General features: G+C 29.7%; 6 protein-coding genes across 7 annotated transcripts; 3 read left to right on the forward strand and 3 right to left on the reverse strand.

Annotated features, from left to right (window-relative positions):
- Positions 1–1,668: 1,668 nt before the first annotated feature.
- On the reverse strand, positions 1,669–4,710 carry LOC125071753 (N-acetylglucosaminyl-phosphatidylinositol de-N-acetylase). Its single transcript, XM_047682115.1, has 4 exons — positions 4,258–4,710; positions 3,890–4,180; positions 2,952–3,045; positions 1,669–2,237 (listed from the first exon to the last, which is right to left on the reverse strand). The coding sequence occupies exons 1-4, from the start codon at positions 4,571–4,573 to the stop codon at positions 2,063–2,065; spliced, it is 876 nt and encodes a 291-aa protein (XP_047538071.1). The 5' UTR covers positions 4,574–4,710; the 3' UTR covers positions 1,669–2,062.
- Positions 4,711–5,299: 589 nt separating this feature from the next.
- Positions 5,300–6,764, forward strand: LOC125072010 (vacuolar protein sorting-associated protein 37C). Its single transcript, XM_047682476.1, has 3 exons — positions 5,300–5,606; positions 5,749–5,920; positions 6,188–6,764. The coding sequence occupies exons 1-3, from the start codon at positions 5,487–5,489 to the stop codon at positions 6,544–6,546; spliced, it is 651 nt and encodes a 216-aa protein (XP_047538432.1). The 5' UTR covers positions 5,300–5,486; the 3' UTR covers positions 6,547–6,764.
- A 1,136-nt stretch (positions 6,765–7,900) lies between these two features.
- LOC125071777 (dnaJ homolog subfamily C member 30, mitochondrial) lies at positions 7,901–9,789 on the reverse strand. Its single transcript, XM_047682143.1, has 5 exons — positions 9,690–9,789; positions 9,352–9,537; positions 8,885–8,972; positions 8,653–8,806; positions 7,901–8,339 (listed from the first exon to the last, which is right to left on the reverse strand). Exons 2-5 carry the CDS (start codon positions 9,526–9,528, stop codon positions 8,099–8,101), a joined length of 660 nt encoding a protein of 219 aa, XP_047538099.1. The 5' UTR covers positions 9,529–9,537; positions 9,690–9,789; the 3' UTR covers positions 7,901–8,098.
- A 275-nt stretch (positions 9,790–10,064) lies between these two features.
- Positions 10,065–14,175, forward strand: LOC125071778 (myosin regulatory light chain sqh). 2 transcript variants are annotated; one of them, XM_047682145.1, is made up of 4 exons: positions 10,065–10,220; positions 10,620–10,821; positions 11,422–11,560; positions 13,180–14,175. In XM_047682145.1, the coding sequence occupies exons 2-4, from the start codon at positions 10,632–10,634 to the stop codon at positions 13,373–13,375; spliced, it is 525 nt and encodes a 174-aa protein (XP_047538101.1). In that variant the 5' UTR covers positions 10,065–10,220; positions 10,620–10,631; the 3' UTR covers positions 13,376–14,175. The 2 variants fall into 2 exon arrangements, with proteins under 2 accessions (XP_047538101.1, XP_047538102.1); XM_047682146.1 differs by lacking the exon at positions 10,065–10,220 and adding an exon at positions 10,352–10,504.
- A 1,485-nt stretch (positions 14,176–15,660) lies between these two features.
- Positions 15,661–17,650, reverse strand: LOC125071987. The gene is made up of 3 exons (XM_047682441.1): positions 17,405–17,650; positions 16,715–16,814; positions 15,661–15,790 (listed from the first exon to the last, which is right to left on the reverse strand). The coding sequence occupies exons 1-3, from the start codon at positions 17,597–17,599 to the stop codon at positions 15,699–15,701; spliced, it is 387 nt and encodes a 128-aa protein (XP_047538397.1). The 5' UTR covers positions 17,600–17,650; the 3' UTR covers positions 15,661–15,698.
- Positions 17,651–18,946: 1,296 nt separating this feature from the next.
- LOC125071833 lies at positions 18,947–21,945 on the forward strand. Its single transcript, XM_047682231.1, has 7 exons — positions 18,947–19,215; positions 19,308–19,374; positions 19,692–20,583; positions 20,656–20,732; positions 20,949–21,010; positions 21,526–21,650; positions 21,895–21,945. The coding sequence occupies exons 1-7, from the start codon at positions 19,011–19,013 to the stop codon at positions 21,898–21,900; spliced, it is 1,434 nt and encodes a 477-aa protein (XP_047538187.1). The 5' UTR covers positions 18,947–19,010; the 3' UTR covers positions 21,901–21,945.
- Positions 21,946–22,114: the final 169 nt, after the last annotated feature.

The raw sequence follows: 22,114 nt of genomic DNA on the forward strand, positions 1-22,114 counted from the left end.
TGTCACTGTTAATATAAAAAAGAGAGCGGTCGTAATTATAAAGTGTTTTATTGCTACGTTATCATCAAAATACGCATTTGCCTCTATAGACGCATCTAGCTCAGGTAAAATATATCATAATAAATGATACAAAACTCTTCCACAATTATATCAATTAAATTTTACGTCCAAAGTTCCGATGACAGCTTCGCCGACATTCAAAAGACCATTTTTTTTCGAATCAATATTGTTGTATATAATATTAAGATCTCGACCAAAGATATCGCAACAATTCAATATCAAAGATGTATTTGTCTTTTCTCCTCCTGTGCAGAGTGGGATTTATAGGTCTGGACTCTGGAGGCCCTGGGGCCACAAAGGACTGGAGACCCTAGCCTAACAGACACGTTGAGATCCTAATAATTATATTATTAATGAATGTGAATATTTTAATTTCAATCAGTAAGTCAACATTTATTTACTTGTATCGGTAACTTTTAAAACAGTAATTAGTAACATTCTTATAATTGGACTCTAGATATTTGTTAACTCGCAGATTAACAAATTATAAAGGGCAGTTACCCCGGTTGCCCCCCCTAAATCCGGACCTGCTTTTGTGATTCGAAGGCGCTTTCCCTACATATTTAAATTTAACATTCAGTAATCATTATTAACAGTACCTACAAAAAATGCCCGCGTTTTCTAAGGACGTGTGAAACAAGCGCTTTAAAATAAGTTTACATAAGTCACATAAAACACAGGAACTATCAGTCTATGAACATAGAAATAAATTACAATAGATTATTTAAAAGGATTGTTAATTATCGGAATTTATAATAATTTTCTTAACCTAATTTGAACATTGCTTCAAAAGGATGACTTTAAAAAACGATTTTATATAAAATTTTACATAATATTTACGCTGCACTATAAACTGCTAGCGTTAAGGACGTAGTCTTAAACATTTTCATATATATTTTTTCTTTTTATTGCAATGCCACTCTTGAGTCAGATTAGAGGTTAGAAAAAAAATAATCTATCAACATTTTACTATATGGTACAAAAAAATTAAGAAGTGTCATAATATCCCCATTAAAATAAACAAAATAACAACAAAAGAATTATACAACAATAACAAACACCAAATAATACATAATTTTTTTACCTGCTCTGATTTGCTCAAATGGCAGATTTTGGTGATAGCGATATTTATTGTACTTACTAAAACTGAATCTGCCAGCAGGATAATTCTATACTGGCAATTGCAATCAATTTAAATAAAAATACAACTTACTGTATGATTTTCTCATTTTCGGAGTTCTGTTAACGACTAAAATTAAAGATCAAACTGACACCCAGACCACTCAGTTTTGTAATAATCAAATTATAATTAAAAAATATATGTACATAGAGAGGGGCAAAGTTAAAATATTTACACTTTGTGACATAGAACGATTTTGGTAATATAATAATTTGTAATAAAATCGGCAGAAAATATAAATATACTATATAACATAAATTTCGATATGTTTAGAGGACTAGAAAATAACATAAAATTAAATATATTATACAAAGTGGTTCTGATGTCAACGCATTAAATGATAACCCAATGAACATATGACATTTTGTGAACGTACACAAAAACAAACAATTAAATACATTCATTGACTTAGCCACAGGTTTCTTTTATCAATTCATCAATTTACAACATCCGAGATATTGTTACATATTGAGTTAATAACTTAAGGCCAAAATAGGTCAAACGTTGCCGTTCCAAACTCTTCATTCGCAAAAATAATGACCTAAAGTAATGCCGGCTGAAGACAAAGGGGCCTGTGCGAGAAGCGTGTGAGCCTGACTCCCGGGTTTTACTATGTTTTAATTTCGTTATATATAAATATAACGTTTGCACCACTGTGTATAATATTAAATCATGTCACAACAAACTCTTGATGAAGTATGAAATATGCTTTTGGAATTATCAACACACAAAATCGACTAAATCTCTAACACCTTATTACATACAGGAATTATTTTTCTAGCATTTACCAATAAAATGCAACGAAAAAAAATAATTAAAATATTAATCGTCAACTTCTAGTTCGAGTTCAATATCGGCAAGATTAATTTTCCTAAGCGTGTTTATGATCATGTACCTTGAAAACATTATATATAAATATCTAAACCACACCATTTGGCTTTTGTGTTTTTTCATAGCTCGTGTCACACGACGACTTTCCGTCCACCTCAGGAAGTATCTGAAAAATTATTTTACTTTACTTTATTCTGAATTTACGCCAAGATATTTTATCTTTATCTATGGAACGGGAAGATTAAAAGATAAAATCTGACTGGTCGCTCCGACGTCTAAACTGAGCCAAGAGTATAGCGGAGGTTAAACCTTTAACAGGATTAACTGCGATTATGGATTTCCTAAACTAATATTTTTTAAACGTCTTGATTACTCGACCCCTTTATATGTCAAAATTAATTGATGTCTGGGATTTTAAATTACGTTTTTATTTCGTGAGGCCCTCACGAAAATTTTGTTTGAAAAACACTGTCCTACACCTTCCACCACTGTCGTCTTATGCCTTGGTTGCGTATTTGGACTGTTTGATGACAAAGTCTTCCAAGGTGGCTTATCGTATTTGTACGAATTTTATTAACATAGAACTGCGATACATGTACATATGTATAACTGTATGTTACTGGTAATGTCCAGTATGTGTTTCATAACACATACTGGACAAAAAATTTAATTGATATGTTGATGGTACTATGGCTAATGGGATATTATAGGTGTACTATAGAAAGTACTATAGGAAAGAAAAAATATTTTTTATAAAGACAAAAATATGTGGAGTTGCTTGATACTAATCACGATATCTGTGCATGACTTTAAAAAAAATATTGATGAGTGAATTGTACAAGTAAAAAATGGTGCTAAATTAAAATACATTATTAATTACCTTTTGGAAGACAGTACAAAACTAAGTGGCAAATCCAAGAAGCCCAAATACTTTCTTAATATATTTACAGAATCTAAGGTGTATACTGTGCACTCTGAAACAGAAAAAAGCAACATTAATACATGAAATTAATAATTAATTACTTAAAGAAATAAGAACACTATAATCTGAAATAAGATCTCATGTGAGATTGATTACAAAACTAGGTAATCTTTGATCAATTATAATTTGTTCATGATTTGCAGAAATGTAACAACCCAGAGAAACATCCGCAAAGCTTCTCAAACAGACAGAATTGTCCAATTCGTTTTATGCTCACCAGTAAAAGAAAACGTTCAGAGAAAACTGCACGAGTCAAATGAATATCTGTATATATTAACCTAATATTTTCAACCTTTGTGTTGCGATTCCCCTGGGGGATCACAAATAGTTACTTAAGCTAATTAATGAACCGGCCAACTGTTTGTAGGTCCTAATAATAAATAATTGTTGTCTGTCAATATTTAATAATTTGTCTTTAACCCATGTCTTTATGAATTGTTTGGAAGAATTAAGTTATAAAGGCATTAGTTGTAACATCACAGAAGGTAGAACCTGAGCTACAATATTTTGTTAATTATTGGTATAAATAGGATTCAACAGAAATAAAATAAATATATAGTGTTTAAAATAATATCTGTATTATTTAATTGAGACTGGTAATGGGTAAAATTCCATATTCAAGAAGTTTAAAATACACGAAATCTAGTCAATAAAAGGTTAGAGGAATTTATCTGACTGAAAAAGAGATGTAACTATTTTGTATGTCAGCATATGTAATGATTTTTAATCAGATGCCAGGTGAAGTTTTTAATATTATTATAGTGATGATTGAAAGCTAAAATTATTTTAAAAATAATCATTAAATAATAATAAAATATCCATTTTTAAACACTTACTTTGTGGCATATTTTTTTCAACAAACATATATGCAACTGCATAAAATACTGCAGAGTGATTTGGATGAGAGGAAACACCTCCTCTATCAAATGTGACTAGAGTATCAATGTCTAAAGCTTCCACCTGATGCTGTATAAGCTTTGCTATGACTGGAACTGCCCACTGGGCCTTAGGGCTGTCTTGTAGCCTTGTGTCTGTGATAAGGCATATATTACTGTCTGGTACTCCAAGAACATGACAAGCTTCCCATAATTCTCTCTTTCTTTCCCCGCCCTTTCCTTCATAATTACCTTTAACAATATACCATTAATTGCAAAAACTTAATATTAGATAAAAATATATTTAGGCATGGTCACTGTTTAATTACCATTGGATAAACAAAGTAAATACACTTCAGCACCTTGTTCGCACAATCTAAATATTGTGGGACCAAAAAACATGCACTCATCGTCTGGGTGAGCAACTACTAACAACACTCTCTTGGCCCCGAGGGCACCACGAGTCCGAGTTGGTAATTTCCTGGCGTAACGACGATACACAACACAACACACTAACAAGTAGCCAAGCAGCCAGACGCCGATGTACAGTATAAAATTTCTTACATAAATTAATGTTTCAGCTACAAAGTTCAAGTAAATATTATAGATGTATTCTAAATTTTGTGTTGACTCATTAAATAACATTTCTGACTAGGACATAAAGTACTTTTTATCAAATAATTTGGTAAATACTTTTTATTCATCTGTTTTATTCTTAAATATATATTTCTTAAAAGGAATTTGTTCCTAATTAGGTATGTTGTGACTTGTAGATAATTTGGTACACATATGATTTTGTTTAAATGACAGTTGTGAGCTCTAATATTATGTTTTACTCTGTAGTGGTATGTGCCTATGTGGTATCTGTAATATTGTATTTATATAATTTGATTTACTGATCACAACAAAAAAATAGACAGATTGATTATATTATAAGTATATAAGTTAATTATATCTTATTAAAAAATATATGGAACCGCAGGGTTTCGTTTCTATAATGAGGACGTTTTTTTTTCGAATATAAATATATATTAAACATTAAATTTGAAATTAAATTTGAAAAGCATACAATTAATTAAAATAGTTACATTCAATTCGATTATTAAAAATGAATACTACAATATATTTTTTTGTCATTGTATCATAGGAATAGGTTTTCTGCAGTTAATAAAAACAATTTAACTCAAAGAAAAACGACCTATATATAGTTCAGTAATTTACTTAAAAAAATAAATAGTACCAGATTTTATTATATCATATAATATAATTCTATTTTACTTAAAAAGTCAAAGTAAGCAAATAACATAGTATTTTCCTGTTCACGCATTAACGTTTAAACGCAACGTAACGTAATGCTATGCGAAAAAATAGTGTCATATTTATCCGCAGTGGGAAAGAGTATTAATAAAACGAAAACAATTGTATTTTGTTCCGGAAATAATCTATTACATTATTAAATACAAAGCTCACTATTTAACTACGTTGTATTTTTCTGGTTTTATTTGTTTAATTAAATCTTGTCAAATACATTATATTGAGTAAAACCTTAGAAGAGAAGATGATTCAACCTGATTACCCTTCTACTATCGGCCTGCTGGCTCATCTGAACTCTGATGAGTTGAAAGAAATGCTAAATGATGATACAAAGTTCGATACTGTGCTAAAAGACGTGAAACAGGTATGTTCATAAATACAAACTATTTACCTGAATGTGCGAAATTTATGTGGAACGAGTGACTCATTTCTTATTAAAATATGAACTAGTTCCGCGATACGGAACTTTATCCTAAAATATTTATTATTTCTATCTTTATTTCAAGGTGAAAGATTGGGAGACGGAAAAAGAGATGATCATAGCAAGCAACAGATCACTAGCAGAATTTAACTTAAGCAAGGAGCCAGATTTAGAAGAATTGAAATCCCAAGTGCAAGAAAAATCGGAATTAGGCGAGCAATTATGCAGTCGCATACAGGAGCTTCTGAATGAATACAGTCAGTAATATTACATAGTAAACAAAAAGTACTAGCTAGAAAAATTAAGATAAAAGTAACATTTTGTTTCATTTTCCTCTATATGTCCTACTATTAGGCTAGGATCTCCTCATTTTGAGGAGAAGGCTTATTCCATCATGCTCCAATCAAAATATACTTTATTCAATTAAAGCAAAGCACTTATATATTATTGCTATTAAATATATATTATATAAATATTAATTTTAAGTGAATCATTATAATATTATTTGCTTATAACATTTTTAGAATCAAAATCAGCAGGGATATCACCTGACACCACATTAGCACTATTGCAGACAGCCTCATCAGAAGCTGAAGAACAATCAGAAAATATTGCACAAGATTTTCTTGCTGGAAAAATAGATGTCGATAAGTTCCTTGAAGACTTTGAACCAAATCGAAAAATTATGCACCTAAGAAAATTTAAATCAGAAAAAATGAGTGAACTTTTGAGGATTGGTGGCCAAAGTTCCTATGGTAATGGAATATCTAAGCCATTTTTGCCATATCCAAGTTATGGAAACCCACAGCAAATGTCAAACACTCCATATCCCGTAGGGCCATTAAATATGCCAATGCCAGGTATGTATGGCAACCATTTTTGAAATGATTAGTTTAGTAATATATTTTAGTATCATAAAAAAATAATAGTCAAGAAACTGCATCATAAGCTGAGTGAACGGAACTAGAAGATCCAGAACAAATGCTTACATACCATAAAACAAAATGACAGGGCAATTAATATTTGTGTTATTTGATTTAGTCTGTCTAAAGTTAAAAGTATATTACAAAAAAAAAAAAAAATGGATACAGTCCTAATCAACGACGTAAAGTAGAAGTGGCCATTGTAGACAACGTAATTAAGAATATTAATTCCAATTTAGAATACTTTATAAGTTATTTTAATCCTATTTTCACACAATAATAACACAACACAAAAGATTTAAATGTCATTGCTTATTGTTTTCTTTAGGTTTATTAGCAATGCCGTATTCTTTGTTCTGTACTAATTAATGACATAATATGGGTTCATAAAATTAATAAATACAATATATTCACCTTTAAAATTATGTAAAAATAAATCAAATTTTAATGTGCACTCCTATTCATAAAAATGACATACATTACTATTTTAAATTAAGAAATTTTAATAATTACATCTATATAATAAATTGCAAAGCTGGATAGTTTGTATAGTAGAATGCAGTATTGTAAGAAAGTAAAGGTCTGATTTGAATAATTATTTTTCACTAATCATTCGTTTTAAGGAAATTAATCATTACATAACTTTGTGTAAAGTTGTGAAATGTTTAACTTAGCGTCGGAATATTAACCCTTAATTCCAACCAATCAATTAAACAGTAGTCATGTATTGTTTATAAAAAGGCCACAAATATTCCGAATCAAGTATGTTTGAAATCATAACCACTTTTGGTAATTTACATGTACGACAGTAATCATCGTAGCAAACTTAAATTAAAAAAGTTATACAAGATAAATTTAAAGATATTCAAATATTTATGTTAATAAATAATTCAATTTATAGTATTAAATAAAATTTTAAAACATGATGCTTTTATAATAAGGATCATACTTAATGAAGAAAAAGTTTTTAATGTCAATTGATTTAAATTAATACATTTTGAACTATCCGCTTGATGTTGGTGCTTGTAGATAAAATGTGATCATGTTTTATTGTAGGATATAATGTTGTAGTCCGATTAAAAAAAAAAGAAAAATATATAGAAAAGTAAGTTCAAAGATTTCTTAAAGCATAAAATATGTGTTTGAAATATTTAATATGTACGTAATATGGATGTACATTTATATTTTATTTTCTGATCTAAATATATAAGTAAATATAAATTTATCAAGATAACTAGTGTTTCATTGTTATACTATCAATTGCATTTCCCAAGTTTATAGATAATTTTGTAATCAAAATAAAAATTCTTATTATATTCTATTAATTTATTAAAACAAAAAATAATTTATCTACAATTATCCAGTAATGAGGTATGTACAATATATACATTTTAATATATGTTTCACATATTTCGATATTAGATATTATTAATTTATGTTAACATAGTATTATGTGAAACAATAAAATATATTTCTATTGTAATTTAACTACCTATTAGAAGCTTCGTCCAACTATACATTGCTTGTTGATTCCTTTTCAGCTTTCTTTTGTTTTTCAGTAGTATCCGAGTCATAATCATTTTGACCATATGCTATTAAGCCAATAAATAGTATGAGTATTGAAAGCATTACATACATTATTCTTTCCTGACTTATATCATTATCTATATGTATTTGTTTTTGCTGTTGAACTCTAATGAAATTTTGTTCATACTGTTTTTTCTTTAATAAATCTCCATAGTGATTTTTTGACCTGAAATTATTTTAATAAATCATTAGGTTTTTAACTTTTACTTTAAGAATAATAGAATATTTTGAGATAAGATTATTTTAAATTTAATTTGTAGAATGATACATTTCTATAACATTACATGGTAAAGTTTTAACCCATGGAAAAGGTCTAAGTTTTAGTCTGTTAATTTGTTTTTTGAATAGCCACTTGAAGTTAAAGTTTAACTTTGGTTGAAATAGGTATATGGCTTGAAAAATGGCTTGAAAACACATTATCATTTAAATTTATTATAAAAGTTTTAAAAGTGAAATTTAGGTATAAACCATTTTTGTACCAAGTGTCAAAGTCATAAATGGGTGTTTTGCCTTCCATATTCGGTACAACATTTCGTGCTTGACGTGACTTATAGAACCTGACGGTTGGATCTGTAGGTTCAGGTTCTGGTTTATAGTCCATACGAGAAGTATTCTCTGTACCAACAAGAAGACCTGTAAAGAATTTGAACCCATAAGTTAAAAGTAGTTTATGTATAGTGAAGAAAAATATTGTTAATTTTATTATCTTACCTTTATCATACATTTTTTTAAGTTTTATATTTCCTAATACTTTATATGCTTCAGTGATAGCTCTAAATTTTTTAGCTGATTCTTCATCCTAAAATTAAGATTCCATTAATTATAATTTATTATACAATTGATACACACAGAAAAAAAAACTAGGATATAGTTTATTATACTTTAATTTTGCCATGTTTATTTAATTATTTTAAATCTAAAATTGAGCAAGTATAGTTTATGGGTTACCATAATTAATCTTTCAAATCCAGTTAATACTTAATGTATTAAATAGATTTTGGATAATTTCAGATATATGGAGCTCCAAAAAATTCTATGATGTTTTGCTTTTATGTAGTAATTAATGTGAATATTTTAATGAGAAAATTGGCAACTACAGGACTATACTGGATTTCATTGGATGGAAGCAAACCTTACTTTTATTATTATTTTTTAATTTATTAATAATAATTTTTGACCTTGGACGTATCTGGATGGTAAAGCTTCGATAATTTATAATATGCAGACTTTATATCGCTTTGAGTAGATGCCGGTGTAACTCCCAATACATCGTAATGACTGGCTGCAAAACTAGGCGTCGTACTTATTGAACGTAGAGCTCCATAAAAAACCCTTGCCTTACTTTGGCCTAACATTATCGAAAACTGGAAAAATGAAATGACATTATGTCAAGTAAAAATGTAATTATTTAACATTAAATTATATTTTTAGTATTGCTACTCAATTATTTAACATTAAATTATATTTTTAGTATTGCTACTCAGTCGTATGATTGATATTCGTCGTTATTACGTACAATTATTATACACCAACATTACAAATTAGATATTTTAGTCTAAACTAAATGTGACCAATTGACCATGATGATTGTCTGACTCGTGTTTTGATCATACAATAGCTGTCAATGTCAACGTCAAAATATAACAATGATTACAAAGCATAAAAATAAAAATTAAAGACACACACTTCTTTCATTGGCAGGTAGGGAGAGAGTTAATGTTGGTATTTAATTAAGTAAGTAATTACGACCTATAAAAAAATCATTATAATACATTATATTAAATATATTGATACATTTTTAAATATAAGCAAATATATAAAATAGTCTGTGGTCAACAAGTTACGAGAGTAACAAAGTACATCTAGAAAAATTCGTTATCTTTGCTCGTTAAGTATTTTTTAGTATTAGTCATCGGAACGAACGTTAAACCGAACTATACGTTGATTGTTTTATTATTAAATCAATTCTTGAATTACTATTTTAGATTCTATAAAAGTGTTAATACATATTTTGTATATTTGTATTTCTATTTCAACAAATTAATAAGTAAGTATTATCATAAAATGAACTAATAAACTCGTTAGTAGTATTTCGTTTGTTACGATAACATTTGTACCTCCGCTGCAGACAAATATAAATTCAGTCCCTTTTATGGTATTCTAGTTGAGATTGAATTGTGACATCGTGTGTCCTACATATATTGCAGCTGTTTTCCTTGAAAGTTTTTAACAAAAATATATTCGTCGGGGTGACTCAGCTTCTTAGTAATACGTATATACATTAGTGAAAATTGCTACTTAGTGATTTAGTTCAACTTCTTTAATAATAAGGTGATAGTCTTCATTGTTCTTCTTTTCCTAAATTCCGCTTTAAAATTATTTGGCAAGTAATCTATATTCAATTGAAGTGACTTCCTAATACCGATTTGTATTTTGTTTTTATTAGATTTTAGCTAAGATGTCCTCTCGCAAGACTGCTGGTCGTCGTGGCACCAACAAAAAGCGGGCCCAGCGTGCCACATCCAATGTATTTGCTATGTTTGATCAAGCACAGATTGCAGAATTTAAAGAAGCATTTAACATGATTGACCAGAATAGAGATGGATTCGTTGATAAAGATGATTTACATGACATGCTTGCCTCTTTAGGTAAGAACTAATAATTTAATATAAGTCCTCAATAAAGAGGTTTTAGTGATTTTTGTGTCTAATATATGTGTTATAACATTGCAAAATTTTAGTTTACTGTCTTTTGCAGGGTTTAATTTATAAAATAAAATGTACCAGTTCACATATATCTATACGAGAGTTTGTTGTTTAATTAATTGTATTCCATGCATTAATCTCAGGATCTGCCAGTTAGATTGGCAAAAAAACTTTTTGTGTTGATTTATTGAGAAGTGTTATAGACTAAATAATATTACTCTACACAGGGTGTCCAGTGATGTTTAACACAGGTGTAATTGTTTTAAGATGGAAGTAAATTATACATAGTTAAAAATGTTTCCTAAATTCCATTGTTTTTGTGATAAATATATAAGAGATGCATCAAATTATCAACTTTAATAAACAACAGGCTTTCTGAGATTATCCTCTTTATTGGTCTTTATCCTTGGCCTTAGGCCCTTATCAGTGTTACATAACAATTTAATTTGTTTTGATAAATTTATTTTGTAGTAGTTAAAATATTTATTGATTATTAGACTACAACATTGATTTGACTGATATTAAACTGATAATTTTGTTCAGGCAAAAATCCAACGGAAGATTATTTGGAAGGTATGATGAATGAAGCTCCGGGTCCCATTAACTTCACCATGTTCCTAACACTGTTTGGTGAGCGCCTACAAGGAACTGATCCAGAGGATGTTATCAAAAATGCCTTTGGGTAAGTAATTAATTATGAACTATTGGGTTGTATTGCTTATTTAAATGAAATTTTTAGTGTCAAATAGTATATATTTGTTTACCGTAGCATCATAGCACCACTCTCTAACAGGCCAGGAATGTTTTTCCGTCTTCTAAAATTAATTCTTTGTTAAATTGTAACAATTTAGTATACAATTTAATATACAGCTATTGTCCCATAATCATTGGGACAAAAATCTATAAGATATGTCAATATATTTTAAAATCACTGTTATGTTATCCATATGGGACATTTTTTCTATGTAGTCATCTCTGTATAAACTAATTTTAACTATTTGGAAGGTCAGTTTCTTTAGTATGATTTCATGTCCTACTATAGATGCTCCTTCAGTGCAGAGATTGTGTTATTATGTCAATCAAATATTACAAGTGTATAATAAGTAATTTCCTTCATCTCAGCTGAAGGGGATTTGTGTTTTATCAACCATACAGGATAAGCAACCATCCTATGTATGTTCTTGCCTGTAACACCATTTTTGTTAACGGAATATAACACCATTCAGTAAGCAGTTTTAGGTTGAACATAATATTATATTAGCCTCATTGAAAAAGTTAATATAATCAGTAAAAAATATTGTATTCAGAGCAAATGACATTTTTCCTGATACCTCAAAATGGAAGGTTGTCTGTATCCATTAAGAAATGAATGGCTGAAATATTTGAGAATATAGATAATTATAATAATTGATGTAAACAGTTCAAGATTATTGGAATAATTTATTAATTATAGTTATCATTAGATACACAAACAGAAATAGTTAGTGTGATACATATCTATCTATGTACATATATGTGTTGTTGACCTTTAAGGAGATATTTTGGAGATTCAGTTTTTGTGTATCTGTTAGTTTCCTTTTGTATATTTTTTATATCTGATAATGTTGATGTAATAAGCTAAATATCAATTATATACAGCATTACATATTAACACACAATGATAGACAATGTCTTTCCTGAAATAAATTATCGTAATGTAAAAGTTCCGTATCAATAATATAAGTTAATTAAAATTGTGCCAACAAAGGTATCACGCATAATGTATTTGAAAATTAATTTTAAGACTAAGTTATTTAGTAATTAAGTTAAATATGTTTTTTGTTACTTTTATGATAACGTTTCGTGTGCCACATTTTACTATTGGTTAGGTTATTTTGCATGGCAACATTTGACTTTCTAAAATGATGTTAAATTTTACCTTGTATATTAACGAAAGCCTAACTAATACACTTGTGATGTTATTGGCAATAACATAAAGGTTCTTATATAAGAAACAATTAATTTGTTTATTTAATGATAACAATGTATTACTGAGGACAAATATTCATGTTCAATGTATTGAATAATAAAATTGACCCTCCATATCTTTTCATGTAAAAAAACTTAATTACTAATGTAAAATAGTCGGAAAAAATTCCGTCACATGTATATATATCAACCAGCATTCGCATAGAATGGTAGAAGAAACTTCAAACTTCTCTTCTCCGAAGGACCTTAACTCACGCTATAGGATAATTAGAGGGTGGTACTCAAAAACCAAATGCTTAAATATGTACATAAAATATGCAATTATTGTTCTAGATGTTTCGATGAAGACAATACAGGTGTGATAGGAGAGGAGCGTCTCCGCGAATTATTGACGACGATGGGCGATCGTTTCACGGACGACGATGTCGACGAAATGCTTCGTGAAGCTCCAATTCGGGACGGTATCTTCGACTACGTTGAGTTCACGCGCATACTTAAGCACGGCGCTAAAGATAAGGACGAACAATAAAAAAAGTAACGATCGGCAGGTTGAATAACTTTATTTGGGAGTATTTTTTTCTCTGTAAAATTTATGACTGACTATAAATAAATTCGAAGAACTATACAAAAGAGAAACAACTGTTATGTTTTAACGTTGCAGTTATTCATTTTAAAAATGTTTCAACCTGCCATTATAATGTATAATCTTTTTTTTTTTTAAATTATGTAACCATATACATTATATGCCAAACTAATCCATTTTATATAAGATCTACTAAATCTTATTAGATATAAGTTTGCTTGTATGGATTTCGTCAATCTCAAAGGACACCGCGGTGCTAAGAATAGAGATATGTATTAGATTTGTTGCGATTTCGATTGATTTTAATCATGCATTTGTTATAAACATTTCCAATATTATTAGGTTGAGTGTAAATCGTCCGTTTTTTCTTTTTTAGTTTATGCGATTATTTATTAGCGTTTATTTGTACTTAATTGTTCCGATTTGATGTTCAATAATTTGTTCATGGATTTCTGAAATTAATTAAAAAATGTCCGCATGAACTAAATTCTACGGAAATGTGAATTGTATGTGATTCGAAAAGTATTAAGTCATTCCGTTTTGTAACAAGATTGAGCTAATTATTGTATGAAATTATGTTTTTGAAGTATAAAATCCGACTTGATTATGAAGTACTAGTAGTGTAGTATAAACTAACAATAAATATTATCAGACTACTAACCAATCATGTGTAGTTAGAAACATATTATATATTCAATGATTATGTATTTATTTTGCGTTTTTCTTATAAACCCTTTTGAACATTACACGTTTTTTTATTTATACTAAAAAACCTCTTTTGTTAATTAGTTGAAAGATGAGCCGATTAATGAACCACGCGTGTTGAAAACTTGGCTATTTTTATAATACCCTAAATAGCGCATAGCGTCGTTTTATCGAACGCACACAGTTAACTAAGGAAAATCGCTACACAGATATATTAATGGATTACCTCTATATTATGTCTACTTGGTCACGTCAAAACTTAAGAACGACTTAACTGATTTCGTTCATCATTTTTTTAACCTCAATCTTATCTCATACTTTGTAGAAGGTTTCATAGAAAGAATATTGTAATTGTTTTCAGAAAACTTAGAGCATGCCTTATTTAGCAGCTTGCACTGATTTTGTAATAGTAACTGGAATCCATTAAAAAAAATTATTAAACTGCACCCATGGGAAGCCGTGGCGAGTCGCTTATACATAAAATCGATGTTGGTATATCTGTCTACAGTATGCTGGCGCAGTAGTACGTGTATTTTTCTTTATACCGTTCTACTGGTACCGCATCACACGTCCCAGGCAACTTCAAGCTTCATAATTATAACCATCAAATGAAGAAGTCTAGCCTCTTCGATCAACTTTTCGAACGGCCTTTGCCAATACATCTTTCGCTCATAGAATAGGGTTTGTCTTAGATTTTCCTGAATGTAAAGGTATTTACTCCAACAGCACCAAGTTTGTCAGATACATGCGTTCTACGTGTAGCATCTTAAAAACACCTTGAATCGTAGTTGTACAAGATAAACTCAAGAACCGAACTTTTGCCGAAAAGATCAGTTTAGTATATACTATATATAGTTTAATCAAACTCGCCGAGAAGATCAGAGTTTTAAAACACTTTTGTTTTTTTATTTCTCAATATAAAAACTCATTTTGTGTAAGTAGGTATTTTGTGGTTTATATTTAACAACTCTTAACAATTTAAAATATTATAACATAAGACTAATTGTCACGAATAATAATCGTTTATATTTAGATTAAATACCGGTTGCTTAATTAATGTAGTTTAACTATCGTAATGACGTTTCGACGGGTAGATAATGATACAGTATGCGTGGTTTTACTAATTGAAGTAAAAATTGTTAAAATATTTCACTAATGATCTATTAATTGATTTGACAACGACAGAGCTTCCCTGTCTATTAAAAAAAAATACTGGCAATGAAAATGTATAGTAACGTTCCATTTTTGACACTTACCTTCATTCCTTGAATTGCAATCTGCCCTTCAGATTGCAGTTTATACCCGGTTCAAGAATAGGGTTAACTACCGCTAATTTTTGAGCGTGTAGGTGTAGGATGAATGAGTGCATTACCTTCGAAACGAGGGATTTACGCTAGTCGCATAAGGTTTGGGTGTATATTACACTTTCTGCCTCATGTTTTGAACTAAAACATAGCAATACAAAGTATAGCTGTTTCGCGGTTGACATAACTATATCAATGAACTAATCAACAAAAAGCACGCCATAATAATTGATAGGATTTAATGGAATATTGATTTTGAGTTACTGGTTACATAAACTTGGTTTGCCTTCATTGAGGAGAACAGTCCATTCCAATACGCCACCTATTCGCATATGGGCATTCTCGTTCTTGACTGCAATAACGTTAACAATACTGAGTTAAAGTAAATGTACTAAATTACATATAACTATATCTCATGTCGTAGGATCAGTGACGGTCTAACAGGGGGACGGAACTGGCGGCTCGCCCCGGTCCTCTAGTCTTGGGGGGGTGCCCAAATGTTCGCCTGATCAAATCCTAAACAAGACTTTAAAAATGTGCTTAGTACCTACATAATTTCATCAAGATCAAAACACTACATTCTACAGCCATCCAGACTTTTTACGCGGTATTAATATTCTTTTAACTTCACTGATCGATGGTACTTTCCTACGAATCCCTGAATGAATTAAGTGCAAATAATTCACTCTTGTACGACTACATTTACATTCACTACATTCTATTTACGTTGAAAAATAAACATTGGCCTCATTTAAGGTATATTAAATTACGTTGATATTTAATAGTTTATTAGTGTGTACTTATATTTTACGCGAACGGATAAGACTTTTTTCAAATTAACATAAACACTTATTTATACACACAAATGTAAACTGAATAAAAATCTTGTAAAACTAATTTTTTTTAAAGCCTCATTTAGCCATGCGGCCCAGGGCCTCTCACAGGCTTAGTCCGCCACTGCGTAGAAAAATCGGATTTTAGGAAAAATTCAAGAACGATTGCAATGGACCAGATAAGTGGTAACTCAGGAAGATTTTCTCAATTGTCTGAGTTAATTTAGGGTCATTTAAATATTTCAACTAAAATGTATATCAGGAAAGTCGCGAATGAACATCACTGAGCGATGATTGGCTAACAAAGATATTTTTTATAATCAATCAGAATAAATATACAATCGTCCTAGGATTATCGGAAAAATCGATTTGTCCGATTAGCCTACAAAATATTGTAATATATATAGACTTTAAAACCCTATTATACTTATATTTTATTGTACCTTGTGCTTTAACAAATTCTTTTGTAGGCAAATCAAATGGTTTCCACTTTGGTCTACCGAGTTGAAAGTGAGTTGTAGAAGCAATGCCTTTATACTGTTCCTTAAAAATAATTTTATTTAAACTAAAAATGTTATTAAATTTTATGGTCAGTAATCAGGAGAGCCGAGATGGCCCAGTGGTTAGAACACGTGCATCTTAACCGATGATTTCGGGTTCAAACCCAGGCAGGCATCAGTGAATTTTCATGTGCTTAATTTGTGTTTATAATTCTTCTCGTGCTCGGCGGTGCAGGAAAACATCGTGAGGAAACCTGCATGTGTCTAATTTCAACGAAATTCTGCCGCATTGGAGCAGCGTGGTGGAATATGCTCCAAACCTTCTACTCAAAGGGAGAGGAGGCCTTAGCCCAGCAGTGGGAAATTTACAGGCTGCTAATGTAATTTAAAATCACCACTGCTAATAGATATCTTAATCGTTTCTTAGAGGAACAATGCGTCACTAACCTTTGAAACTAAGATGTTATATCCATTGTGCCTGTAGTTATAATAACTCACTTACTTTAAAATCCTTAAAAACTGGACCTCAACAATACTAAGTATTGCTGCTTTTTGGTAGAATATATGATGAGTGGGTGGAACCTATCCAGACGGATTTGCCCAAAGCTCCACCATCAAGTATATTTAACTTACTTGTTCCCACATATTACGGCGTATAATTTTTGGTTCTTGTCGATCAGATCTCGCAGATTTTGGGTTATAATCGGGAGGGTGGTAAAGCATGTCGTAGGCACAAAGGCGTTCCCTATTACTTTTCCATTTTGTATTAAAATATGTCTCTTTAGAAACGGGTATGACCATTTGTGTTATAAGACGATCTTCTAACATGGTAAATTTACTAATAATTTGGAAATATTTAACTTAAATTTTTAGCTCGTGGCAATATATTCTACGGGATTAATTTGACATATTGTTAATGTCAAAAAAAGTTCAGTCTTTGAATATAAAAAGTTTTAACGTCGATTTGACAGTAAAAGTTAATATGTTAAGTTATGTATCAGTTTTTAACTAACTATAATATATAGGTAATCCTCCTAATGGGAAGTGTTCGTTACTGCTTTTAGGAAAACGTAGTTTCTAGTTCGATTCTTTGGATCGTACTGGCAGAAATATTTCTAACAGTGTACATGCGACATGAAACGCCGTTTCTAAGATTTTACTTTTATGGAATCACACTGACTCACTCATCGCTGTCACACACACATATCGCATACAAACTTCTAAATATTGCTAAACGGTTTTGCAAAATGCCACTTAGTTGTAAAGCTATATGCAAAAATAAAGAGTAATAAAAGTAAACAAAGATCTATCTATGTATCAGTCACAATGTATGTTTTTTTTTTTTAGTTTTAATGTATATTTTAGTGCTTTTTGAATTATATGGACATTTCAATCATGGTATATAGAAAAAAATAAATAAACAATTATATCAATAACAAAATGTCCCGATGAATGAATGAACAAGAACAATAATAAAATAACTTAAAAAATTAATATCTAAAGGAATGACAGACAAAACAAAGATGATAAGGCACGAAGGAGGTTGATTGTAGGTAATAATTATTAAAAACCATAAAAGTTTATAAGTGATTATGATATTTAGTTGACATTTGTAAAAGTCGAGAAATATGAGGGCTCAGAGACATTTTTTTACTATATTTATCTAAAACTTGGTGTCTATATTTATCTAAAATATATTGAAACGGGTATAAGCTTAATACGAATTAAATTTAGCAGTATGGACGAAAACAGTGATTATTCAAAAAATTTGGGTCAGTTTTGATTTTTTTTTTTTTCATAACTATGCATATATTTTATTTCTTTAGATTCACTGGACTATCTTCTTTTCCCTGTTAAAAGGGCAAATAATTTATATACAAATTTTACATATACTGAGAAAAATCAAAATTTAACTGGATTAAATATTGTAAAAAAATATCAAAAGAAGATTAACAGACAAGCGGAAAAACCATACGAGCCATCTTATTTGTCTGATATAGAAATTTTAACTTCTACAAAATTAACGGTTAATAAACGATATCAAAATATCGTTAAAACAGTTCAAAGCTCTGTCTCAAATCAGGAAAACTCAATTAGAAGTCATAAACATCGAAGTTTTTTTAAAAAAAGTCAAAGAGTGTATCATAATATTAAAACGACGGATAGTAGTTATTCTTGCAATAAGTCAAAATATGAAAAACTTTTTAATAACGAAAAACATATAACTGAGCCATTAAATATGGAAAGAAATAGACGTCAACAGAATAAAATAAATACTACTCGTAATGAATGCTGGGGCTGCGAATGTTCAAATTGTAAAAATAATAATCAATCAAACGATGTTAATGGTCGTAAAAGTCGAGTGACGATTTTTGGTCAACTTGGATTAACACAAGACGACCGCTATGTCTTGAACTGTGCTGCCACGTTGAACGACAAACCTAGTAAGACTTGCCCAGTTATAATGTAACTTAATATTATTTTAATATTTAAACTATCGAATTAAAAATATTATTCGAAATGAACATTATTTCAGTACAGACGAATTATATGGACAATAATAAGAGTATTTACCAGAGAGAAACTAGCCGAGACACAGAGACGTTAGTAATAAAATTACTTTTAATATTTATAACGCGGAATAAAGGTCTAAAGTTAAAGTAGTTGACCAACATTACAATAAATAAATAAAAAACGACAAAATATATTATATTTATTCAAATGAATTTCTAATATTTAAATAATATATTTTCATTTAAATAACTATACCTATATAAAATAAGAATTAGCGTATCATTTTATCATCATAGTACATATTATCATTTTTATTCAAATAGATGAATTTATTTTTATTAAGTATTCCAGTTGTAATAGCAAGGCTAAATATGTGTTAAGATGTGATAAAAGGTGTGGTTTTCAGAAAGGCAACGCAGGCAACACAAGTAAATTTTAACTTTTCAAAGCAAAAACCGGTAAAAGGTTACAAAAATAAAACAGTGCAATGTTGTTGCAATGATACAAATTGCGCAAACATGATAGCACACGTTTCTGATACTGAATCTGAAGACATTGAACTAAAACAATGCAAAAGTCCAATAGTCGTGATATCAGTTTATCCAAGGCAGGACTCAAAAGACAATATCAAAAGTAATCCCGTCAAAATTATTCGTCATCAAAATTCACCCCAAAATAAAATATTTAGTAAAACACATCAAGTGAACAATATCCAAGTTAAGAGCGAAAGGAAGCCCAGAACAGAAACTACAAATAACAGTTTCATTGAGCGTAGTATTAACAGAAGTAGATCCCCTTCTCCCGTTTCTAAAACGGTCAAATATAAAAATACGGATTCAAATACAAGAATTAATAATAGACCGAAACGAGTAAGCCCTTTTCGTCAAACAAGTCCTGATAAATCAGCAAATAAATCGAATGACATCAAACAGAATGTTTATAATACTTCTAAATCTATAAAGGAAACAGATATTCGAAAAGAACAACATGATATTAGAAATTCAAATAAAGAACAGGTTAAAAAGGCTTTAGTGAACACCTTCCTTAAAAATAATAAGTTGTTCGATCCTAAAGAAGATACTTCAAAAATAACCATAGATATTAATGGTGATAAAGAACAATATAATGTTTTATTTGAACAGCGTAATTTTGATACTGGGTTGACAGTGCGAAAAACATTAAAAGCACAGTCTTACAAAAAAAGTAATCAAAAGTATGGTCCAAAATCAAAGAAAAAATTATTATCATTATCAGAGAATGATGATAAAGAATCTTGTAAGAACAGACTTTATACTCCGGTAAGATTTTAACTCGCATAGCTATCGTCTTTTTGTAAGATAAATTTGGTTTCGACTTTTTTTTATTTTCAGCAATGTCGCAACATTCCTAATTTGTTGGCGTCTGACTCAGGATTAAAAGTGAAAGATAGTCTTGAAATTTGTCACAGGTAGTAGATGTTTATTTTTATTTTTTAATCATTAAATTAATATTCGGATACCTGCTAGATACCAGTTAGAATCTACCGAGCTGGCTGAGACATTTTGTGCACGCAAGTTTGTGTGTGTTGTGTGCAAGTTTGTGCGCAGATACGATTTCTTTTCATACTGTAGTATACAAATATACTGGAATTGAAATCATAATAACAAAAACCATTTTGTTTTAGACGAGAAGGGCGAAATAGTTCTAGATTAGAGCTCAGTCCAAGACCAACGAATTTGATCGATTGTAAGTCTATTTTATTTTTTTCATTAATTTCATCTAATTATACAAATTTGATAACTCACGACTTGAATCGAAGTCATTTATTTAAAAAAAAAAGTCTTATAAAATGAAAAGTTATATATTATTTAATGAAATATGTTTACTGTGATGGACTGGGGTCTCATCTCCTTTTGAGGAGAATGTTTGGAGGTATTCGACCAAGCTGCTTCAATGTCGGGTAATTTGCGATATGTATTATTAATATTTTAAAATTCTGCGGTCCTTGCTAGGGCTGGAACACAAAATATTCGAATAAGATTCACATGTTGTAACTATTTTTATGAAATAATAGGGATCAGGTTAAGTGGTTATACTGAACAGTAAATTACTAGGCCATCTCGGCTCTTAATATTGACTACTGTCCCACGACCAGATTTAATTGTGCCTAAGATGCATATTAATTACCAATATTAAACTAATTAAATTTATGTGTATATAATTATAAAACGTAAATTTTGAGAATTTTTTTTTTTCGTCAGCCCCGAGCAAACATTTTCGAGGTGACAACTGTTCCTTAATAAATCCAGACGAAAGAGATAAAGAAATTAGAAAATTACTTGGTGTGCTAAGGGATTATCGATACGAAGATCGCGAGGAGCCTAAGGTATCAGTGTCAAAGAAAAGTGACTTATTATAATGATCGAATGTTATTTTAAAATTGCTATTTTTGTAATTATTCATTATTTTTTTTAGATTTGTCCCAAAAATGAAAACGGAGATTGCTGTATTCGTAAACAACGGTTCTTTTTTTATTTTAGTTTTTTCATTTATTTTCATTTGTAGTCTTTAGTTATATTCTAATCATTTACTACATGATGTAAATATATTTTTCCGTTTTACAATTACAGTGTTAAAGAAATACTTCCTTTAACTCAAATCATGACAATAAAAATTAAAAAAGAAATACAAAAAGATTTAAACTTTGATACTGAAAAAGTAAAAGATAAAATATTTTATGCTCAAACAAAAATTGAAGATAACAATGACTCATTACATAAAAAACTGGAAGCAAGATGGAATACATTTAATAACATGATGGCAAGTCATGTGCCTTTAAAAAATCACAAT

This window comes from Vanessa atalanta, chromosome 20, assembly GCF_905147765.1.
Source record: "Vanessa atalanta chromosome 20, ilVanAtal1.2, whole genome shotgun sequence".
NCBI lineage: Eukaryota > Metazoa > Arthropoda > Insecta > Lepidoptera > Nymphalidae > Vanessa > Vanessa atalanta.

Bases quoted from the DNA above. Each gene is read 5' to 3' on its own strand.
- LOC125072010 (XM_047682476.1), top strand. From the start codon at position 5,487: ATGATTCAACCTGATTACCCTTCTACTATCGGCCTGCTGGCTCATCTG. The intron at 5,607-5,748 runs GTATGTTCATAA...CTTTATTTCAAG, and splicing joins TGCTAAAAGACGTGAAACAG to GTGAAAGATTGGGAGACGGA. The intron at 5,921-6,187 runs GTCAGTAATATT...TAACATTTTTAG, and splicing joins GGAGCTTCTGAATGAATACA to AATCAAAATCAGCAGGGATA.
- LOC125071833 (XM_047682231.1), top strand. From the start codon at position 19,011: ATGGAAAGAAATAGACGTCAACAGAATAAAATAAATACTACTCGTAAT. The intron at 20,733-20,948 runs GTAGTAGATGTT...ATTTTGTTTTAG, and splicing joins AGTCTTGAAATTTGTCACAG to ACGAGAAGGGCGAAATAGTT. The intron at 21,011-21,525 runs GTAAGTCTATTT...TTTTTTCGTCAG, and splicing joins ACCAACGAATTTGATCGATT to CCCCGAGCAAACATTTTCGA.
- LOC125071753 (XM_047682115.1), bottom strand. From the start codon at position 4,573: ATGTTATTTAATGAGTCAACACAAAATTTAGAATACATCTATAATATT. The intron at 3,046-3,889 runs GTAAGTGTTTAA...TTTCTGTTTCAG, and splicing joins TGAAAAAAATATGCCACAAA to AGTGCACAGTATACACCTTA. The intron at 2,238-2,951 runs GTAATTAATAAT...ATAATTTTTCAG, and splicing joins TTTGTACTGTCTTCCAAAAG to ATACTTCCTGAGGTGGACGG.
- LOC125071777 (XM_047682143.1), bottom strand. From the start codon at position 9,528: ATGTTAGGCCAAAGTAAGGCAAGGGTTTTTTATGGAGCTCTACGTTCA. The intron at 8,807-8,884 runs GTAAGATAATAA...AATTCTTTACAG, and splicing joins TAAAAAAATGTATGATAAAG to GTCTTCTTGTTGGTACAGAG. The intron at 8,340-8,652 runs GTACAAAAATGG...AAATAATTTCAG, and splicing joins ATTTATGACTTTGACACTTG to GTCAAAAAATCACTATGGAG.
- LOC125071987 (XM_047682441.1), bottom strand. From the start codon at position 17,599: ATGTTAGAAGATCGTCTTATAACACAAATGGTCATACCCGTTTCTAAA. The intron at 16,815-17,404 runs GTAAGTTAAATA...ATTATTTTTAAG, and splicing joins GCCGTAATATGTGGGAACAA to GAACAGTATAAAGGCATTGC. The intron at 15,791-16,714 runs GTACAATAAAAT...ACGTTATTGCAG, and splicing joins AGAATTTGTTAAAGCACAAG to TCAAGAACGAGAATGCCCAT.
- LOC125071778 (XM_047682145.1), top strand. From the start codon at position 10,632: ATGTCCTCTCGCAAGACTGCTGGTCGTCGTGGCACCAACAAAAAGCGG. The intron at 10,822-11,421 runs GTAAGAACTAAT...AATTTTGTTCAG, and splicing joins TGACATGCTTGCCTCTTTAG to GCAAAAATCCAACGGAAGAT. The intron at 11,561-13,179 runs GTAAGTAATTAA...TTATTGTTCTAG, and splicing joins GTTATCAAAAATGCCTTTGG to ATGTTTCGATGAAGACAATA.